The 23,204-nt window shown below is 39.2% G+C and overlaps 1 protein-coding gene across 1 annotated transcript in view; it reads left to right on the plus strand.

Moving 5' to 3' along the window:
* Positions 1–23,204, plus strand: part of CENPP (centromere protein P) — a 233,033-nt gene that overhangs the window by 26,897 nt on the left and 182,932 nt on the right. Inside the window, exon 4 of the mRNA XM_068973744.1 lies at positions 14,410–14,498. Coding sequence (XP_068829845.1) covers positions 14,410–14,498 — 89 coding nt within the window. The remainder of the gene's footprint in view (positions 1–14,409; positions 14,499–23,204) is intronic.

The raw sequence follows: 23,204 nt of genomic DNA on the forward strand, positions 1-23,204 counted from the left end.
AAATACACTGCTGGCGGGTTGGCACCAGACCTTGAAGCCATGCAAAATTCTCAGGATGATACTATAGTTCTGCATGACCTCAAAGATCATCTGCTGAAGACTAGAATAAAATATGGACCCAATTGAGTTGATCTCGTTTATGGTGAACAGCCCGTTCCAGGACTCCAGATTCCTCAGAATTCCTGGATGTTGTCCCATTGCAGAAAGATGCATAGTTGGACCAACTGCCTTTTCTTTCTGGCTAGTGTGATCCTAAACTCAAGAGTGGTGATATACCAAATGCTTACTTGCTTTCTTGCCTCTATTAATGGTCAGGCCTATAGATTGTGTCAGGTTGGCAGAATCAGAGCTCTGAGATCTAGTTCTATGTCTTAAAACATCTGCACTGTCAGTGTATACATGTCCAGGAAACTGCTCAGAGACATCCTATTAGGTTGGTGCAAAAGTAATTGCAGTTTTGCATTGTTGAACTTTGCTGCTTGATATTGGAATGCATTCTTAAATATGGTTATTTTATACATCATTTTAATGTGCATTTCTCACTATGTTTCTTTGATAATTACTTATTACTTGCTGTTTATTTTATATTTATTTTAGACTATAGAAATGATATTAGACAAAAAGCAAATTTGAGGAGTTTTTTTATTTGCATTAAAAATGGTCTTAAAGCAGAAGAGGCAATTCATAACATCAGTAACACATTTGGCCCAGGAACTGCTAACGAGCATACAGTGCAGTGGTGGTTCAAGAAGTTTTGCAAAGGAGATGAGAGCCTTGAAAATGAGGAGCCTACTAGCTGGCCATCGTAGGTTGACAATGATCAACTGAGAGCAATCATCGAAGTTGACCCTCTTACAACTACATGAGAAGTTGACAAAGAACTCAGTGTCAACCATTCGGTGGTCATTTGGCATTCAAAGCAAATTGTAAAGGTGGAAAAGCTCAGTAAGTGAATGCCTCATGAGCTGACCAAAAATTTAAAAACCATTGGTTTGAAATGTCATCTTAGCTTATTCTGTGCAACAACAGTGAACCATTTTTCAATTAGATTGTGATGTGTGATTAAAAAGTGGATTTTATACAACAACCGACAGTGACCAGCTCAGTGGTTGGACTGAGAAGAAGCGCCAAAGCACTTCCCAAGGCAAACTTGCATCAGAAAAAAGTCATGGTCACTGTTTGGTGGTCTGTTGCCCATCTGATCAACTCCTGCTTTCTAAATCTCAGCAAAACCATTGCATCAGAGAAATATGCTCAGCAAATGGATGAGATGCACCAAAAACTGCAACACATGAAGCCAATATTGATCAACAGAATGGGTCCAATTCTGCTCCACAACAATGCCTGAATCCATGTTGTACAACCAATGCTTCAGAAGTTGAACGAATCAGACTACGAACTTTTGCCTCATCTGCCATATTCACCTGACCTCTTGTCAACTAACTACTACCTTCTCAAAGCATCTCAGCAACTTTTGGCAGGGAAAATGTTACCATACCCAGCGGGAGGCAGAAGACGCTTTCCAAGAGTTTGTTGAATCCCAAAGCGTGAATTTTTATGCTACAGGAATAAACAAGCTTATTTCTCATTGGTAAAAATGTTTTGATTGTAATGGTTCCTATTTTGATTAATAAAGATGTGGTTGAGCCTAGTTATAATGATTTAAAATTAGCGGTCCGGAACTTCAGTTACTTTTGTATCAACCTAATAAGCAGCCTTGGGCTTCTACAGGCTTTTTCTTCCATTGTTATTCACTTTTTTATAGTCACTTCCTGGGTTATCTGGAGAGAAGCCAGATTGCTGGTAAAATTAGGCTCATCCTTGGGAAGTTGTTGTTGTTCAGTCACTCAGTCATGTCTGACTCTTTGCAACCTTGTGGACTGCAGCGCACCAGGCTTCCCTGTCCTTCATCATCTCCTGGAGTTTGCTCAAACTCATGCCCATTGAGTTGGTAATGCCATCCAACCATCTCATCCTCTGTCATCCCCTTCTCCTCCTGCCTTCAACCTTTACCAGCATAAGGGTCTTTTCTAATGAGTAGGCTCTTCACCTCAAGTGGCCAACATATTGGAACTTCAGCTTCAGCATCAGTCCTTCCAGGGGATATTCAGGGTTGATTTCCTTTAGGATTGACTGGTTTGATCCCCTTGCAGTCCAAGGGACATGTATGGGAAGCTGTACATGAGTCCAGTTGGATAAAAGGCGATACTCTGAAGTTTGAGATGAACAACCCACTTGGTGCAGCTGTACATTCCAGGATAGGCTGTGGCCAAAAGTTGATTGGTGTACTCATTAGTGGGGCTTTAGTCTGAGAGAGAAAATAGAATAGAATGTTTTAATTTCATTTTGTTGAAGTTGCATACTTGTGGTGACTTTAATCCTTTGAAGGAAACCATCAAGTGGCAATTTGATCACATCAGAAGTCAGATCACACATAAGGTTTTAATTTAGGGACATTTTTAAAAATAATGTGATGTGCTTCTGAAGAATGGCTATTATTTGACCAGAGGCATTCCTAGCATGAACTGGTACTGCAGTTCCCATAGTGGCTTGACTTGAATGGTCCTGGGTATCCACCATGAAGTCACATAGACAGGACCAGAGCCATGTGGGGCCTGCCATACAGGGCCTGCTACCCATACTATAGTGACTACACTCCCTACCTCCTACCAGACAGTAGTGACACCAGCCCAGACCTCACCCCCCTATCAACAGTACTTTAAGCTAATATTCTGATCCTCATACTACCAAAGCATGAATGAAAATTTTGTAATCATTTTGTAATGACCTGCAGTTACACTGTTAGCTCATATGCTTAACGAATTAAAATTAGTTGTGCTCCATATAATAGAAAATTTAATAAAAAGGAAGATTCAGAATACTAGAAGTTTATTTCTCTGTTGCTTAAAAAAAATTGCAAGATCCGTTTTCAAGGGCTAATATGGTGGTTTTATGATCATCAGGCTCTGCCATCACCCACGTGGCTGCCACATTGTGGTGCAGTTATCACTTCAGCATTTCAGACATTGGGAAAGGGCTGGGCAAACAGGGACTCACCTTTTCCATTGAACAGCATTTTTTAGAAATTGTAATACCCATCATTTTCACCTGCATTCTAATGGCCAGTAAATAAGTGCAGGGGAGGCTGGAAATTTAGTCTTCGTTATGCATGGCCATGTGGCCAATGGAAAAATTGGAGCAAGAAAGAAGTCCACATATTGGGGACTACCAGGAGTTTCTGCCCCGTATACTTCAGGAGATGCAGGAAAAAAAAATCTAAGGAGAAGAACAATTTATACAATTTGAAAGACCTAGAACTCAGTAATCACTGAATCTCTAAAGGGACATAAGTTGTTATTATATACATTTCAAGTAGGTAGACGGAGGAGCCTGGTAGGCTTCAGTCCATAGGGTCACTAAGAGTTGGACACAACTGAGCGACTTCACTTTCACCTTTCACTTTCATGCATTGGAGAAGGAAATGGCAACCCACTCCAGTGTTCTTGCCTGCAGAATCCCAGGGACGGGGGAGCCTGGTGGGCTGCCGTCTATGGGGTTGCACAGAGTCAGACACGACTGAAGCGACTTAGCAGCAGCAGCAGCAGGTGCTTTTGAACTGCTTGGTTTTACGTAATTTGCTACAGAAAGAGCATGCTGTCCCAAGCTATGTTAAGAACACTCTGTTTCTCTCTATACCTTAGAACTGTATCTCTAGTGGAATCGCCAGGTTAAAGGAGATGTACATGTAAATTTTGACTGATAGTGCCAAATTGCCTTCTAAAATACTTTTACCATTTTACATGTTGGGCAGATTTTTATAGTTGAGACTGATAGAAAAAAGCAGTGGTAAAGAAATAGCTATATTTTATGTTCTAAAACATTTTTAAAAAACAAAATTTCCACTAGAGGGAGATGTTTAGCTATCAGAAAGTTTAAAAGTAATCTAACTAATAAATCTATCTTACTTACAGAATATTGTTATTATGAAATCATGGTAGTACAGTGTTAGAAACCACAGGTGACCTAAAATCGTATAAATAGGATGCTGGGACCAAAAGTAAACTGATATAGATTATCTGGCTCAACGCTCTTACTATATAGGGAAACACCCAGAGTGTTTGAATGATTACCCATGTTGGCACAGTTCTTCTTGTCATATGCAATTGGAGCATACAACTCTTTTCTCCAGGTTTACTGTCTGATGTTGTTAGTGTTGTTGTACTGTTTGTGAGGAGTTGCAAGAATATTAGAATTAACATGTATTAGCATTCATAGTCCATGTAGCACAATAAATCAAATGGGTGGCAGTTCATGGAGTAAGAGACAAATTGAATGTATTTTTGTAACTACTCTCCCTGGAACCCAACGAACTGGAAAAAATGATCCAAAAATAGGGAACTTTTTAAATTAAAAAGAATATTTGTATTGGTACAAGTTCAGCTACTGGGAGCTATAAAAAATAAAATTGACAACTTGGGTAATCACAAAGTTATGTGAGACAACCAAGAACAATGGCAGGGTTGAACAATAAGGTTCACTTCCCACACAGAGCCAGCCCTTCAAACCTGAAGAGGTGGCTGTTTCATCTAATGCATAGAAACAAAGACAATCAGGTAAAATGAAGAATGAGAGTAATAGTTTGAAACAAAAAAGAACAAGCTACACCCTCAGGAAAAAAACCTTAATGAAGCAGAGATAAGTAATTTACCTGATGAAGAGTTCAAAGTAATGGTCACAAAGATGCTAACCAAACTCAGAAAAGAATGCATGAAGACATTAAGAACTTCAACAAAGATATGGAAAATAAGGTCCAAACAGAAGTCCCAGAGCTGAAGAATACAATAACTGAATTGAAAAATACGTTAGAGAATTTCAACAGCTGACAACATGAGAGAGAATAAAAGATCAGTGAACTCAAACACAGAGCACAGAAACTCACCAGATCAAAGCAACAAGAGGGAAAAAGAGTGAAAATGAAGGTAGCTTAAGGGATTTACGGGATAAAATGAAGTATGCTAACCTTCACATTATAGGCATCCCAGAAGGAGAAGAGAAAGGTACAAAAACATACTTGAACGAATAATGGTGGCAATTTAACTTCCCTAAACTGTAAAACAGTTCTTCAGATCTAGGAACCCCGGAGAGTTCCATGTTAGAGAAACCCCCTAAAACCCCACATAGAGACACATTGAAATCAAAATACCAAAATTTGAAACCAAGAAGAGACTCTTAAAAGCAACAAACAAGAGAAAAACAATTGTTACATATAAGGGAACTCCCTAAAGACTTTCAGCAGGTTTTTTAGCAGAAACTTTGCAGGTCAGAGGAGAGTGGCGGGATGTATTCAACATGCTGAAAGAAAATAATTTCCAACCAAGATTAAACTTGGCAAAGTTATGATTCAGAATTGAAGGAAAAATAAGAGTTTTGCAGATAAGCAAAAGCTAAAGGAGTTTATCACCACTAAACCAGCCTTAAGAGAAATGTTAAAGGGATTTCTTTAAGCTGAAAAGAAAGGTCAGTAAATTGGTAACAGGAAAACATGAAAGTATAAATCTCACTGGTAAATGTAAATATATAATTGTTATTGTTCAGTTGTTCAGTTGCTAAGTTGTGTTTGACTCTTTGCGACCCCCATGGACTGCACAGGTCAGGATAGGTAGTGAATTAATCACTTATAAAGCTAGTATGAAGGTTAAAAGAAAAAAGTAGTAAAAACAACTGACTACAATAATTATTTATGGGAGTATGGCTGAGTCCCTTTGCTCTCCACCTGAAAATATCACAACATTGTTAATCGGCTGTATTCCAGTATCAAAGATATGAAACCCAAAGATAACAGAAGGAAGGGAATAAATAACATAGATCAGCAGAATTGCCTGGTGATCTAGTGGTTAGGACTCTGCACTCTCACTGCAAAGGGCCTGGGTTTGATCCCTGGGAACTAACCCCACAAGCCATGTGGTGTGGCCAAAACAAGGAAAACTCTGAACATAGATCAGAGCAGAAACAAATGAAATAGAAACTAAAAAGACATTAGAAAAGATCAATGAAACTAAGAGCCGGTAATTTGAAAGGATAGTCAAAACTGAATAAACATTGAGTTAGACTCACCAAGAAAAAAAAAAAAAAGAATTAAAAATCAGAAATGAAAGAGGAGTCATTAAAGCTGCTACCGCAGGAATACATAGGATCATAAGAGACTACTATGAACAATTATGCACCAACAAATGGATAAACAGCTAAAAACAATCTTCCAAGGCTGAATCAGGAAGAAATAGAAAATCTGAACAGACTAATTACTAATAGATTGAATCAATAATTTAAAACCGCCCAACTAACCGAAATGCAGGACCAGATGGTTTCACTGATGACTATACCAAACAATTAAAGAATTAATACCAGTGCTTCTAAAACTATTCCAAAAAGCAGAGGAAGAGCACTTTGAACTCACTGTATAAGGCCAGCATTACCCTGATACCCCAAACAGACAAGGGCACAAGGAAGAAAATCATAACCCAATGTCCCTGGTGAACATAGATGCAAAAATCATTAATAAAATATTAACAAATTAAATTCAACAATGCATTAAAAGGATCATACATGATGATCAAGTGAAATTTATTTCAGGGGTGCAGAAATTGTTAAAAATTTGCAAATCAATTGATGTGTACACCACATTAACAGAAAAAAATAAGGATAAAAATTAATATGATTATCTTAATACATGCAAAAAAGCATTTGATTAAAGTCAACAACCATTTAGCAAATTTAGCCATTTAATCATTTCAACAAAGTGAGTATAGAAGGAATATACCTCAAGATAATAAAGGATATATATGGTAAGCTCAACAGTGAAAATAACCCTTCCTGTAAGATCTCACCAGAGTAAGAAATGACAACCCACTCCAGTATTCTTGCCTAGAGAATCCCATGGACAGAGAAGCCTGGCGGGGCTACAGTCTGTGAGGCCACAAAGAGTCAGACATGACTGAAGTAACTTAGCAGTAAGATCTCAGATAAGACAAACGATGCCTACTCCTGCCATGTTTATCCAACACAGTATTGGAAGTCATAGCCAGATCAGTTATATTTTTTTAAACAAGGACTTTGCTAGTGGCACAGTGGCTAAGAATCCGCCTATAGTGGGCACAGGTTCTATCCTTGGTTCAGGAAGATTCCATACGCCACGGAACAACTAAACCCATGAGCCAAAACTACTGAGCCCATGTGCCCTAGGGCCAGTGCTCTGCAGCAGGAGGAGTCACTTCAATGAGAAGACCACCCAACACAACTAGAGAATAGCCCCCACTTGCTGCAACCAGAGAAAGTCCACACGCAGCAATGAAGACCCAGTGCAGCCAAAAAATAAATAAATAAAATTTAAATAATAATGAAAGGCATCCAAATCAGAAAGAAAGAAGTAACAATGCCACTATTTCATAGGTGATATATGTTATTATTTATAGAAAACCCTAAAGGCTTCCTCCCCACCAGAAAACCGTTAGAATAAATGAACAAATTCAGTTAAGTTGTGGGATACAAAATCAATTAATCTGTTGCATTTCTATACGCTAATAATGAGCTACCAGAGAAATTAAGGAAACAATTTCATTTACAGTAGCATCACAATGAATAAAATACCTACAATAAGTTTAACCAAGGAGATGAAAAGCCTATGCACAGAAAGCTATAAGACATTGATGAAAGAAAGTTTAGAACAGAAGTAAATAGAAGGATATTCCATGCTTGTAGATAGGAAGAATTAACATTGTTAAAATGTCCACACAGCCGAAAGCTATATACAGATTCAGTGCAATGCCGACCAGAGTTCCAATATGTTTTTCACAGAACTAGAAGAAACTCCTACAATTTGTTTGGAAGCACAGAATATCTCAAATAGCCAAGGCAGTCTTGGGAAAGAACAAACCTGGAACCATTACACATCTTGATTTCAAATTGTATTACAAAGCTATAGAGATCTAATCAATATTGTCTTGGCATAAAGCAGACGCATATGTCAATAGAACAGAATAAAGGATCCAAGAAATAAACTCATACATATGAGTTAATTTATGTCTGCTTACCTGATAACTCAGTTGGTGAAGAAGCCGCCTGCAATGCAGGAGAGCCTGGTTCAATTCCTGGGTCAGAAAGATCCACTGAAGAAGGGATAGGCTACCAACTCCAGTATTCTTGAGCTTCCTTGGTGGCTCAGCTGGTAAGGAATCCGCCTGCAATGAGGAAGACCTGGTTTTGATTCCTGAGTTGGGAAGATCCCCTGGAGAAGGGAAAGGCTACCCACTCCAGTATTCTGGCGTGGAGAATTCCATGGACTATAGAGTCCATGGGTTCACAAAGAGTCAGACACAACTGAGTGACTTTCACTTTCACTTTATGTCAAAAGAGCCAAGACTATAGAATGGGGAAAGGATAGTTTCTTCAATAAATGGTGTTGGGAAAACTGGATAGCCACATGCCAAAGAATGAAACTGGACCACTCTTACATCATACACAAAACCTAACTCTAATTAACAATTAACAATATTAACTCAAAATAGATTAAAGAGTTGAATGTAAGACCTGAGACCATAAAAATGCTAGAAGAGAACATAGGTGGTAAGCCTCTTGACATCACTCTGGCAATGACTTTTTAGATTTGACACCAAATGCAAAAATAAACAAGTGGAACTATATGAAACTAAAAAGTTTCTGCACAGCAAAGGAAACCATCAACAAAATGACAAGGCTGAATGAGAGAAAATAGTTGCAAATCATATCTAATAAGGTATTAATATCCAAAACATGTAAATCGTAGGCTTTATAATGACAAGATAATTTGCCTTTTCTAGTGGGTAAAAGGCCAAAATCCAACACACACACACACACATAGTCAAACAAAGACAAGATATTCCTCTGGGATTTTTTTCTTTCCTTTCTTTTTCTTTTGTCTGTGTGTGTTATCATAGCTTTATATGAGATGTAGTTCACATACAATATAATTCATCCATTTAAGGTATACATTTAGCAGTTTTTAATCTATTCAGATTTGTGCAACCATCACCACATCCAGTTTAGAACTTTGTTACCTCAAAGAGAAACTTCATGTTCTTTATCACTCCTCATTTGCCCTTCTGCCCAAACCTAACTTATCCGTATCTTCTGTCTCTATAGATGTGCCTGTTCTGGGCATTTCATAAAAAATGGAGTTACATAATTTTTGGTCTTTTTTTGGCCAATTTCTTTTACTTAGCACCATCATTTTCAGGATTCATTCATTCATATTACACATGTATTGTTACTTCATTCTTTTTTTCTAGCTGTGTTGTGAGGATATATCACATTTTGTTTCTTCATTCATCAGCTAAGAAACATTTGGCGGCTTGTTTTTTTCCTTTTGGTTATTATGAATCACACTTCTGAAACTACTCACATACAGGTTTTTTGGTGGACATATGCTTCATTTTTCTTGTGTATATCTAGGTAGAGAATTACTATGGGGCTTCCTTGGTGGCTCAGTGGTAAAGAATACACCTGCTAAGCAGGAGACTGCCTGCAATGCAGAAGACTTGGGTTCAATCCGTGGGTTGAGAAAATTCCCTGGAGAAGGAAATAGCAACTCAGTTTAGTATTCTAGCCTTGAAACCACATGGACAGAGGAGACTGGTGGGCTACAGTCCTTAGAATCACAAGAGTTGGACACAACTTTGCGACTAAACCACCACCACCAGAAAATTACTGGGTCAGATGGAAGTACCAGATATGACTAGTATGTTGAGCATTTTTTCATAAGTTTATTGGCCATTTGTATTATCATCTTTGATGAAATGTATGTTGAGATCCATTGCCCAGTTTTTAATTGGGTTATTTGTCTTTTTATTTTTGAGTTGTAAGAGTATTCTGGAAATTTGTTTCTGATTGGATATGGTAGTAGATGCCCACAGTCTACTTTAACTACAGCTGCTCCTAATAATTTCCACTATATTCTTGAGCAGCTGAAAAACTAAACAAAGATTATAGGCCATTAATACCCATTTCTACAGCAGCTGAAAATACTGAAAAGTCAGATACACCCAGACAAATGGGGAAGAGTCATTCATTTATCTGCTCATCCTGTATCCTTAGGAAATAGCAGAAACTGCTGGATCTACTCCTATAAACAAAAAAGATCCACAGAGTACACAGCACAAAGATGGTACAGAGTTTGTTCATCATCATTTAGGATTTTTGCCATGAAAGGAATTAGAAAATAGAGTTAAAGTCTCTTGGAAAGAATGAATCCAGGAAATGCAAGAACATGCTATATTGTAACTGTTTACATTCTCAAATGAAAACATTCAAAGAAAACTGAATAAAAGGGAAAGGCAGCTGAGAGAAAGGAAGGAAGGAAGAATAAAATGATTATAGTGCTGAAAGCTAAATTAGGAGTAGCTAGGAGCAGAATATAGGAGAAGGCGATGGCAACCCACTCCAGTACTCTTGCCTGGTGAATCCCATGGACAGAGGAGCCTGTTGGGCTGCAGTCCATGGGGTCGCTAGGAGTTGGACACGACTGAGCAACTTCACTTTCACTTTTCACTTTCATGCATTGGAGAAGGAAATGGCAAACCACTCCAGTATTGATGCCTGGAGGATCCCAGGGACGGGGGAGCCTGGTGGGCTACCATCTATGGGGTTGCACAGAGTTGGACACGACTGAAGCGACTTAGCAGCAGCAGGAATAGAATATGGAGGATAGGCTTGAGAAAAATCACAAGTACAACTGAAAAGAAGAAAAATCTGAAAAACAAAATGAAGATTTGTGTGACTTTCCCAAAAAACAACCAAAAAAATGAAACAGAAATGATAGGTAAATATATAGTATGAGAAAATTTACTAAAGAAGAAAACCTTGATTTTGCACATCAAAATATTTAAGTTTATTTAACAATCCTTATTATTGTATATAATAGTTTTGTTTTAGATTTTTGTAGTAAGGAGCTGTTAGGCTTTGTCTTCATTTCATATTTCTTTAAAATACAAATTGGTGCAGATGGTAAAGAATCTGCCTGCAATGCAGGAGACCAGGGTTTGATTCCTGGGTTGAGACTATCCCCTGGAGGAGGAAATAGCAACCCACTTCGGTATTCTTGCCTGGAAAATCCCATGGACAGAGAAACCTGGTGGGCTACAGTCCATGGGGTTGCAAAGAGTCAATGATATATTAGAATTCAAATTGCTGAGGCAGAGTATAAACTTTTTAAGTTATGCATTATCAAAATGATGTTATAGATTAACATGTCATCTCATTGTTTTATATTTATATTTATCCTGTCAGAGGGAACATTTTTTTTCCATGTAACTTGTCATTTACCTCTAAGTTTTTAGTTCATGTTCTTTGCCTTTTTCTTTTAAGTTTTCATATCTCCTTGTCATGTTTATAGAACAAATTTCCTTGTTTATTACTTTTCTTTTAGTTATATCATTTTATATCAATAGTTTATATTTTTATGTAATTGTATTTGCTATTTTGTTGTTGTTATTGAAAGTTCTTTCTCACTCAGTAATCAGTTAAATGTCTATATTTCTTCCTAATATTTTATGGCTTCAGTGTTTACATTGAAGTAAGTAATTCACTCAGCGTTCATTTTCATTTTGTTTAGGTTTGGAGTGAGGATCTGAGGCATTCTTTTAAGAAATACCCAGATCTTCCCTAGTAGCTCAGTGGCAAAGAATCTGCCTGCTAATGCAGGGGACACAGTGTTGATCCCTGGCCTGGGAAGATCCCACATGCTGCGGGACAGCTAAGGTTTATACCACAACTACTGAGTCTGTGCTCTAGAGCCGGGGAGCCACAACTGCTGAGCCCATGTGCCACAATTACTATAGCATGAATGCTCTAGAGCCTGTGCTCTGTAGTGAGAGAAGCCAACTCAGTGAGAAACCCATGCCCCCACTTACTGCAACTAGAGAGAAAGCCCATGCAGCAATGAAGACCCAGCACAGCCAAGTAACTAAATAAATAATATTAAAAAAAAATAAGTAACCCTTCTGCACAGTAAAGAAAATCATAAACGAAAAGATAACCCACAAAATGGGAGAAGATATTTGCCAATGAAGCAACTGGCAAGGGATCACTCTCTGAAATAAACATACAGCTCATACAACTCAATACCAAAACATGGAACAACCCAATCAAGAAGTAGGCAGAAGATGTAAATAGACATTTCTCCAAAGAAGACTTAGAGATAGCAAGAGGCATATGAAAAGATGTTCAACATCACTAATTATTAGAAAAATACAAATAAAAACTACAGTGAGGTATCACCTCACTGATGATTCTGGTGATGGTCAGAATGCCCATCACCAAAAAATCTACAAAAAACAAATGCTAGAGTGGGTAGAGAAAGGCAACCCTCTCACACTGTTGGTGGGAATGTAAATCAGTACAGCTGTTATAGAGAATAGTATAGAGATTGTTTGAAAGGATTTTTTATTGTTCAGTCACTAAATTATGTCCAACTCTTTGTTTTTTCACTCTTTCCACTTTTTCCCCATCTGTTTACCATGAAGTGAGAGGATGGAATGCCATGATCTTAGTTTTTTGCATGCTGGATTTTAAGCCAGCTTTTTCACTCTCCTTATTAACCATTTGAGAAGGCAATGGCAACCCAATCCAGTACTCTTGCCTGGAAAATCCCATGGGTGGAGGAGCCTGGTAGGCTGCAGTCCATGGGGTTGCTAAGAGTTAGACACGACTGAGCGACTTCACTTTCACTTTTCACTTTCCTGCATTGGAGAAGGAAATGGCAACCCACTCCAGTATTCTTGCCTGGAGAATCCCAGGGATGGGGGAGCCTGGTGGGCTGCTGTCTATGGGGTCGCACAGAGTTGGACACAACTGAAGCAACTTAGCAGCAGCAGCAGCAGCAGCAGCATTAACCCTCAGCAAGAATCTGTTTAGTTCGTCTTTGCTTTCTGCCATTAGAGTGGTATCCTTGAAAGGATAATGTACCCCAGTGTTCATTGCAGCACTGATTACAATAGCCAGAACAGCTTCACTGGAAGCAACTTCAGTGTCCATCGACAGAAGAATGGATCAAGCAGATGCAGTACAGTGGAACATTACTCAGCCATAAAAAGGGGGAATAATGTCATTTGCAGTTACATAGATGGACCTAGAGATTGTCATACTGAGTGAAATCAGATAGAGAAAGACAAATGTAGATCACTTATATGTGGAATCTTAAAAAAAATGGTACAAATGAAGTTATTTACAAAACATAAGTAGAGTCACAGATGTAAAAAACATATGGTTAATAAGAGGAAGGGGGAAAGGGATAAATTAGAAGATTGGGATTGACATGTTGTTGTTTAGTCACTAAGTTGTGTCCGACTCTTTGCAGGCCCATGGACTGCACACTAGGCTTCTCTGTCCTTCTCTATCTCCCAAAGTTTGCTTAAACACATGTCCATTGAATCAGTGATACCATCCAACCATCTCATTCTCTGTCGCCTTCTTCTGCCCTCAATCTTTCCCAGCATCAGGGTCTTTTCCAATGAGTCGGTTCTTTGCATCAGGTGGCCAAAGGATTGGAACTCCTACTTCAGCATCAGTCCTTCCAAAAAATATTCAGGATTGATTTCCTTAAAGATTGACTGGTTTAATCTCCTTGTTGTCCAAGGGACTCTTAGTCTTCTCCAGCACAACCTTTTGAAAGCATCAGTTCTTCAGCACTCAGCCTCCTTTTTGGTCCAGCTCTCACATCCATACATGACTACTGAAAAAAACATAGCTTTGGCTATATGGACCTTTGTTCGCAAAGGTCCTCTGCTTTTTAATACACTGTTTATGCTGTTAGATTTGTCATAAATTTTCTTCCAAGAAAAAGTGTCCTTTAATTTCATGGCTGCAGTCACTGTCCACAGTGAGTTTGGAGCCCAAGAAAATAAAGTCTTTCACTATTTCCATTTTTTCCCTGTCTATTTGCCATGAAGTGATGGGATCAGATGCCATGGTCTTAGTTTTTTGAATGTTGAATTTTAAGCCAGCTTTTTGACATGTATAGACATTTTACATATAAAATGGATAACTAATAAGGACTGTAGCACAGGGAATTCTACTCAGTACTCGGTAATGTTCTATATTGGGAAAGAATCTTAAAAAAAAAATGTGGATGTCTGTGTATGCATAACTGATTCACTTTGCTATGCATGTGAAATTAGCACAACATTATAAACCAACTGTACTCCAATAAAATTTTTTTTTTAAGTAACCCATATTTGCAGTACTTTTTATTGGTTACTTTTCCTATAACTTAGTGACATTTCATTTGGTGTATTTTGAAAGTAGTTTTTTCTCCTTATTTAAAAGTTGACTGTGCTTTGATACAAAAAAAAAAAAACCTTTATTTTTTTGTTCTTATTTTAGGATAAGGAGAGTTTATCTTCTGTTATTACTGACCTCAGCATAATAATGGAGCCCACTGAATATTCAGAATTAAGTGAATTTGTGTCGAGGTAAGATATTTACTTCTTTTTATAAAGATATTTCTTTCAGCTTACAATTTTAAGTTTACCTGTTCTTTTTCTTGATAAGTAAATATCAAACTATCTCTAAAAGCATAACACCAGTTTTGGTCCTGATACATAGGCACTGTGCTAAGGGGGAGCATAACATCTGTGAGCAACTGACAGGAGGGCAGAGTGACTGGGGGAGTGCGGGATAAGATGCAGTTAGCAATGTATGTAAGGTCCACATTATGGATTTTGGAGCTTGACCATAGTCCAATGACAAATGTGAAGGTATGGAAAGATTTTAAACAGAGCCTGAGTGAGGCAAAATTTTGACATCTGGGAAAGGATTGTTCTTGATGTTGCAGGGAGATGGGATTTAAGGGGTGCAAAATTGGATAAAGGAGGATCAGTGACTAGCCCATTAAAACAGTTCAGGGAAACAGAAGTTTGTAGTTTGGACTAGACTAATGGTGATTGGGATAGAGGACTGGGTAGATGGGGTATATTTAGGAAGCACCATTGAATAGGCATGATATTGGTTGAAAAAGAGGGGTCAGGAATCACTGACAAATGATAATTCCTTGATGATGGTGATTGCATTTGTTGAAATAGGAAAAGTTGCAAGAAGAGCATGTCAAATGAGATTGTGGCTTCAGTTTGGACATGGTGAACATAAGTGCCTTTGAAACACTAAAGTAAAAATAAGAAGTAGGCAGCTAAGAAGAGATGTAAGTAGTAGATATAAACACTGGGGTTTTCTACCAGTGGGTAAAGTTAAAACTTTGAGCAAGAATGAGATTGGCTGTGGAGAGAATATAGAAAATAGGGAAAGGGCTGAAACTGAACCTTGAAGAATTCTAAAATGTATGTTGAATAGATTTGAAGGATCCTACAAAGGATTTAGAAAACTGAAAGATGGGAGAGCAAACCAGGAATTTATTGTTGACCTTTGACAATTGGATTGACAATTTTTCTTACACATCTTTAAGGAAATCCTTCCAGTGTCTACTGGAGTACATAGGTTGTGAAAAGAAGTCTGCTATATTGTTTTTGTGTGTGCATGCATTTTTTGGGCTGCTTTCATATCTATTAATTTTTTCTTGACAGTTTGTGCTATTTCTAGGGAGTGTTTATGTGAACATTTCTAGCCATATCTTTTCAGGTACTTTTTCTGTCCTGTTCTCTTTCTTCTTCTCCAACTCTGATTACTTATATGTTAAAACATTTGATATGTTATCTTCAAGTTCTGAAGTCCAGTCTGCAATGAGCTCACTGAAGGGATTTGTCATCTCTAAAGTAATGTTTTTTTTTTTATTTCTAGTGTTTTCATTTGATTCTTAATTTTTTCTCTCTGCTTAAATTCCCTATTTTTTCATGAATATTATCTAGCTTTCTTACTAGGTTTTTTAATCTATTAATCATAGTTATTTTTCTTTAATGTCTTATTATGGAAATTTTCAAATATAGGTTCCTACTGCTTTCCAAAAATAGAGCATTCCTATGAAACTTTTTGTAAGCCAAATAGTGTAAAGCAAAGAAGCTGTTACCTCTGGACAGTTTTTGCTAATAGATGTGCAGAGTAAATCAAGATATAGCACAGATAGTCACAGACACAGTTCAGAGTTTGATGCTGAGATGCTGAGTGTGATTTCTGGGGAAGGAGCTTGATGGTACCAGTCTCGCTGCTCAGGGTGCATGTTGGCTTGCTGCAAAACAAACCCTGAATGCTGTTTTCACTTTTCACTGTTTTTCGTAAAAGTGAAGATTCTTTTCAGATTTTTTTTGATTAGCAAGAAGAGGTAATAATGTAGGTGTTTGGTAGAAGTAAAGTGGTGTGAGTCTTCCTTGCTGGCTCAGTGGTAAAGAATCTGCCTACCAAAGCAGAGACATGGGTTCTGGTTTGGGAAAATCCCACATGCTGTATAGCAGCTAAGCTCGTGCACCACAACTATTGAGCATGTGCTCTGGGGACCAGGAATCACACCTACTGAAACCCATGTGCCCTAGAGCCAGTACTCCACAAGAGAAGCCATTGCAATGAGAAGTTACACACTACAATGAAGAGTAGCCCTTGATCCCTGCAACTAGAGAAACGCCTTCAGAGCAAGGAAGACCCAGCACAGCCATAAATAAATGACAAGTGAAAGTGAAAGTCACTCTGTTGTGTCCGACTCTTTGCGACCACATGGTCTAGGCCAGAATACTGGAGTGGGTATCCATTCCATTTTCCAGGGGATCTTCCTGACCCAGGAATTGAACCGGGGTCTCCTGCATTGCAGGCAGATTCTTTACCAGTTGAGCTACCAGGGAAGCCCCATAATTAAATAAATAATTTAAAAATAAAAAGTAAAGTGGATTGACTCAAACTTTTGAGAATTGGAGGGATACATGGATCTATAAAAATAATAACATAATTAACCTGCAGCTACATTACTTTGCCAACAAAGGTCCGTCTAGTCAAGGCTATGGTTTTTCCAGTGGTCATGTATGGATGTGAGAGTTGGACTGTGATGAAAGCTGAGTGCCGAAGAATTGATGCTTTTGAACTGTGGCGTTGGAGAAGGCTCTTAAGAGTCCCTTGGACTGCAAGGAGATCCAACCAGTCCATCCTAAAGGAGATCAGTCCTGGGTGTTCATTGGAAGGACTGATGCTAAAGCTGAAACTCCAATGCTTTGACCACCTCATGCGAAGAGTTGACTCATTGGAAAAGACTCTGATGCTGGGAGGGATTGGGGGCAGGAGGAAAAGGGGACAACAGAGGATGAGATGGCTGGATGGCATCACTGACTCGATGAACGTGAGTGTGAGTGAACTCCGGGAGACGGTGATGGACAGGGAGGCCTGGGGTGCTGCAATTCATGGGGTCGCAGAGTTGGACATGACTGAGCAACTGAACTGAACTGAACCCATTAGGCACTTTCAGCAATTATAAATATTTTGTGACTCTTATTTTCATCTTTCTTACATGTTTTAAACTTTGAATTTAGAAATAATTATAGACTCACAAGAAGTTGCAGTGAGGGTAAGGAGACTGAGAGTCATAGCATCTTATATAATTGTAGTATATTATCAAAACCAGAAAATTGATATTAGTAAAATTCAGAGAGCTTTCGCAGATTTAAATCAACAGTTCAGTGGTATTAAATACATTCATAATGCTATACAGTCATCATCACTATCCATCTCCATGACTCTTTTCATCTTGTTAAATTGAAACTCCATACCCATTAAACATAGCTCCCCATTTCCTACTTTGCCCAACCCCTATCAGCCACTGTTCTTATTCTTTCTCTGTGATTTTAAGTCATAGTTATTTTAAAGCCTATATCTGATATTATCAACATTTGAGTCATCTTTGAGTTCAATTCTGATGACTACAAAACTATTACTATTAGTTACCATTAACTAATAATAATAATATTACTATCACTATGTTACTATTGTCACTATGAACTATTGTCTACAGTAGTTCATCTTTTCTTGAATTTGTCTCATAATTGTTTTACTGACTGATGGACATTTCAGTAGAGACTGAGACAAATAGTATTTATGCCCAGAAATGGGCACATTTCACTTATCAGGCTGTTAGTATGGGGTTTAATTCAAGGTAGTCAGCAGTTGAGCTGGTTTGGGATTTTTATTTCTTTTATTAACTTTAGTCACTAAAGATTTCAAATTCTTCCAACAGTGAATTCAAACTAAACTTCAAATTCAGTTCTTCTTATGTTCTTCTTATTTAGTTCTTCTTAGGTTTTCATCAGTGTTTTAGCCTCACTCTCAACTTTTAGTAATTCCTATACATCTGTATCTCAGAGGGGAATGTTTCTCCCTGCACTTGACACTCTCCAGCAGTAGGTGTTGATGCTTGTTACCTGGTGCTAGGCTCATGGTGGAAACAAAGGGAGATCTATATTAAATGGTTCATCCTTAGTATTGGGCAGATCCTATGGACCTGTACCTTCAGTTCAGTTCAGTTCAGTCGCTCAGTCATGTCTGACTCTTTGCAACCCCATGAATCACAGCACGCCAGGCCTCCCTGTCCATCACCAACTCCCAGAGTTCATTCAGACTCAGTCCATCGAGTCCATGAGATGCCATCCAGCCATCTCATCCTCAGTTGTCCCCTTCTCCTCCTGCCCCCAATCCCTCCCAGCATCAGAGTCTTTTCCAATGAGTCAACTCTTCGCATGAGGTGGCCAAAGTACTGGAGCTTCAGCTTTAGCATCATTCCTTCCAAAGAAATCCCAGGGCTGATCTCCTTCAGAATGAACTGGTTGGATCTCCTTGCAGTCCAAGGGACTCTCAAGAGTCTTCTCCAACACCACAGTTCAAACACATCAATTCTTCAGCGCTCAGCCTTCTTCACAGTCCAGCTCTCACATCCATACATGACCACAGGAAAAACCATAGCCTTGACTAGACGGACCTTAGTCTGCAAAGTAATGTCTCTGCTTTTGAATATACTATCTAGGTTGGTCATAACTTTCCTTCCAAGGAGTAAGCGTCTTTTAATTTCATGGCTGCAGTCACCATCTGCAGTGATTTGATTGGGAAAACTGGTTTTCCTGCTCTTCCCAGTGCAGCCAAACTCAGCCTGGGTCTGGGGTTGGTCTTGGGTGGGAGAGAGTTCCTTGTCCTCCCCACCCCCATTCCTGTGGTGACAGGATTATGCTTGGTTTTAGTGTAGGATCCTGTACCCCAAAGGTTTTGTACCCCTCCCATGGAACAGAGGTATTTAATTTCTGTCCTTCTTTACAAAGCAATGGATCTTTCTCTATGTAACCTGAGTGTTTTCTGCCCTTCCCCCAGGGTCAAATGGGTTTGACTTTTATTCCTCCCTTGGAAAAATGGATTTTTTTTTTTTTGCATTGCTTTCCTTCTCCTTCTTTAGCAATTTAGAGTTTTGGCTTCCTACCAGAGAAAAGTTCTGGCTTCATTTTGAACCCCAGCAGCAGCTGATCACCTCTTTGTGCCTGTGCCACTGAGGGCAGCTCTTGCTGAACTCCTGCCATGATCTTTCTGGTGGAGTCCTTTTGTGCCTGGGGTTCCCATCTGTTCCAAAATGACATCCACCCCACAATTGTCCTTTGAGAATTCACTGAATTTTTAGCTAATTTCTTGTTACCCACTTGTATGGTGGCTCCTTCCCTCCCCTGTGTTTAACCAAGGGTGAATAGTTTATGTGTCCTGCTTCTCCTTTGAGGAAGAAAAGTGTTAATTTATTTGGTTGCCTTGTGATTCAGGTCTTTGATGGGCTCAAGAAAGATTATGATTTTATAGATTATTCAGATTTTCCATGATTATGGACCTCTCTGCAACTTTTTACGTTTTTTGTAGAAGTGGTTCAGTTTTAATTTTCTCTGATTCTCAATCTGGAATTTGGGATATACTATGTTTTTATCTTCTGTATCCATCTTACTCTTTATATTTTCTGTCCCTTCATATCTTTCTGCTTATTTCTGATTGTTCCTCAGATATGCATTTTGGTGCAGTAATTATTTCTTCATTTTCTGACTAATCTTTTTTAAAAAACAATTATTGGAGTGTAGTTGATTTACAATACCAGGCTCTTCTGTCCATGGGAATCTCCAGGCAAGAATATTACAGTGGGTTACCGTGCCCTCCTCCAGGGAATCTCCCTGACCCAAGGATCAAACCCACATCTCTTACGTTTTCTGCATTGGCACTAGTATCACCTGGGAAGCCCATTTTATATATAGTCGTGTGTATCTCCTGAGAAGGCGATGACACCCTGCTCCAGTACTCTTGCCTGGAAAATCCCACGGATGGAGGAGCCTGGTAGGCTGCAGTCCATAGGGTCATGAAGAGTCAGACACGACTGAGCAACTTCACTTTCACTTTTCACTTTCATGCATTGGAGAAGGAAATGGCAACCCACTCCAGTGTTCTTGCTTGGAGAATCCCAGGGACGGGGGAGCCTGATGGGCTGCCATCTATGGGGTCGCACAGAGTCGGACATGACTGAAGCAACTTAGCAGCAGCAGCAGCAGCAGTGTGTATGTCAATCTCAGTTTCCCATAATCTGCTCTTAAACCCCTGTCCATTGAGTCTTTTTTAAAAATTGAAATATAGTTGATTTACAGTGTTAAGCCAATCTCTGCTGTATAGCAAAGTGACACATTATATACATATATACATTCTTTTTTATATTCTTTTCCATTATGGTTTATCATGGGGTATTGAATATAGTTCTCTGTGCTATGCATTAGGACCTTGTCGTTTGCATCTACTAACCAACTCCTAGTCCATTCCTTTCTGCCAGGGTCCTGCCCTGGTTGGATCCAGGGTATCCGAAGTGTGACGGCATTGGTGAATGAATGAGTGAATGAATGAGAGAGGAAAGAATAGAAGCTGATATTCTTTGGTTTACACAGAAAGCCAGTAAAGTCCCAGACAAGGGACTTGCTCTGTTCACACAGGCCGCAGGCGCCCTCCTGGTCTCCCGAGGGAGTGAAGACGCAGAGTGCCTTCCCGTTCAGATCTTAGAAGCCCAGGCAGGAAAGTGAACGCAGAGAGCCTCTGTGCTCCAAGGGATCAGCCTGAAAAAGAGAGTAAGAGAGAGAAAAAAGAAAGACATGGGGGAACCAGGCTTTCGTGGAAACTGGTCCTGGTCCGTCACTTTATTTTTCAGGGAAGCTTTTATACCTTGACTTGCACATAGAGGGAAATGAAAGATGCAAAGTCATACAGAGTCAGCCCAAACATTACATCTGTTTTGTCTTTATCGAATCCAGGATTTTTTCTGCATACCTTTCCCATAAACAATGCTGTGTACATTATCTTCTGACCTTGGAGGCCTGTGGACATTTTATGACCCTCTTTTGATAAAGCCTGCTCAACCAGAAAACTTATTTTCCCTTGAAATGTTTTTTCTTTATATTTCTAATCTATGTCAGCCTCAGAAAGTATTAAACAGAGTTACATTTCTCACGGAGCAAAGATGCAGTGAGTTATAACAAAGAAAGAACCAATTATCCCAAAGGTCTGATGTGGTTAATTCCAAGGCTATTGCTTGTTTTTCTTAAATTCCAACTACATTAACTATTGCACTCCCAGGTGCACAGTGGATAAGAGATATGGGAACTTAGCAGCAAGCATTGGCTAAACAGTGAAATCCTACACCAACACTACTCTAATAGCTTTTAACTCTTTGAAAGGCTCTATATTTTTAGAATGTTTTAGGCTTCCTGTGCCTCTCACAGTTGGGAGGCTGTGAATAATCACATGTGTAGCTTTAAGAGTCTGGATAAACCTGCCAGGCAAGCTAGAATGCTAACAGGGGGGTTTGAATTGAAATACTCCTTTCATGCCCAAGAGACTTATTAGCTAGAGCCCTAAGTTGATTTTCTCCAGAGAAAGGTGGTCAGGGATAGCCCCCTGTAAATGTCAGAAGAGTTGGTGAAAGGCACAAAATAGTAAGACAGACAGATTCTGGTTTTGGGGTAGATGCTTGAGCAGGTCCAGGGGGTCCCTCGAGTCCTGATCGGCCTTGCTCGTCAGGTCTCTTCCACATGACCTTGTCATGGGTGGGATCTCCTGTGCTGGCTGCCGGCGCCTTTCCCTCCCATCTCCCACTTGGCAACTGCAAGTCTGTTCTTTATGCTTGTGAGTCTGTTTCTGTTTTGTAGATAGGTCCACTTGTGCCATATTTTAGTTCCCACATATAAATGATATCGTGTGGTATTTGACTTTCTCGTTCTGACTTACTACACTTAGTATTATGATAATCTCTAGTTGCATCCATATTGCTGCAAATGGCATTATTTCATAATTTTTTGTGGCTGAGTGAAGCAAATGGCAACCCACTCCAGTGTTCTTGCCTGGAGAATCTCAGGGACGGGGGAGCCTGGTGGGCTGCCATCTATGGGATCACACAGAGTCAGACACGACTGAAGCGACTTAGCAGCAGCAGCAGCAGCAGTACTCCCTTGTATATATACATCGCATCTTTATCCATTCATCTGTTGATTGATATTTACATTGTTTCTGTGTTTTGGCTATTGTGAGTAGTGCTGCTATGAACATAGTGGTGCCTGTATCTTTTTTTTTTTAGATGCATTCTCATTTATTTATTTTTGGCTCTGCTGTGTCCTCACTGCTGTGTGCGCTTTTCTAGTTGCAGCATGCCAGTCAACTCTCTAGTTGTGGTGTGCGGGCTTCTCATTATGGTGGCCTCTCTTGTTGTGGAGCACAGACTCTAGGGTGTGCCAACTTCGGCAGTTTTGGCTCGCCCATTCTAGTGCACAGGCTCGATAGTTGTGGCACACAGGCTTAGCTGCTCCATGGCATGTGGGGTCTTCCCAGGTAAGGGATCAAACCCATGTCTCCTGCATTGGCAAGCAGATTCTTGACCACTGAGCCACCAGGGAAACCCACATGTATCTTTTTTGATTATAGTTTTGTCCAGGTATATGCCTAGGAATAGGATTGCTGGATCATATGGTAATTCTATTTTTTGTTTTCTGAGGAACCTCCATGCTGTTTTCCACAGTGGCTGTACCAACTTATATTGTCACCAACAGTGTAAGAAGGTTCCCTTTTCTCCACACCCTCTCTAAGTTCTGTTATTTGTAGACTTTTTAATGATGGCCATTCTGTCTGTTGTGAGATGGTACCTCTTTTAATTTTGATTTGCATTTCTCTAATAATTAATGATGTTTGAGCATCCCTTCATATGTATTTATCCA

Source organism: Capricornis sumatraensis, chromosome 6 (genome assembly GCF_032405125.1).
Source record: "Capricornis sumatraensis isolate serow.1 chromosome 6, serow.2, whole genome shotgun sequence".
In the NCBI taxonomy this organism is placed as follows: domain Eukaryota; kingdom Metazoa; phylum Chordata; class Mammalia; order Artiodactyla; family Bovidae; genus Capricornis; species Capricornis sumatraensis.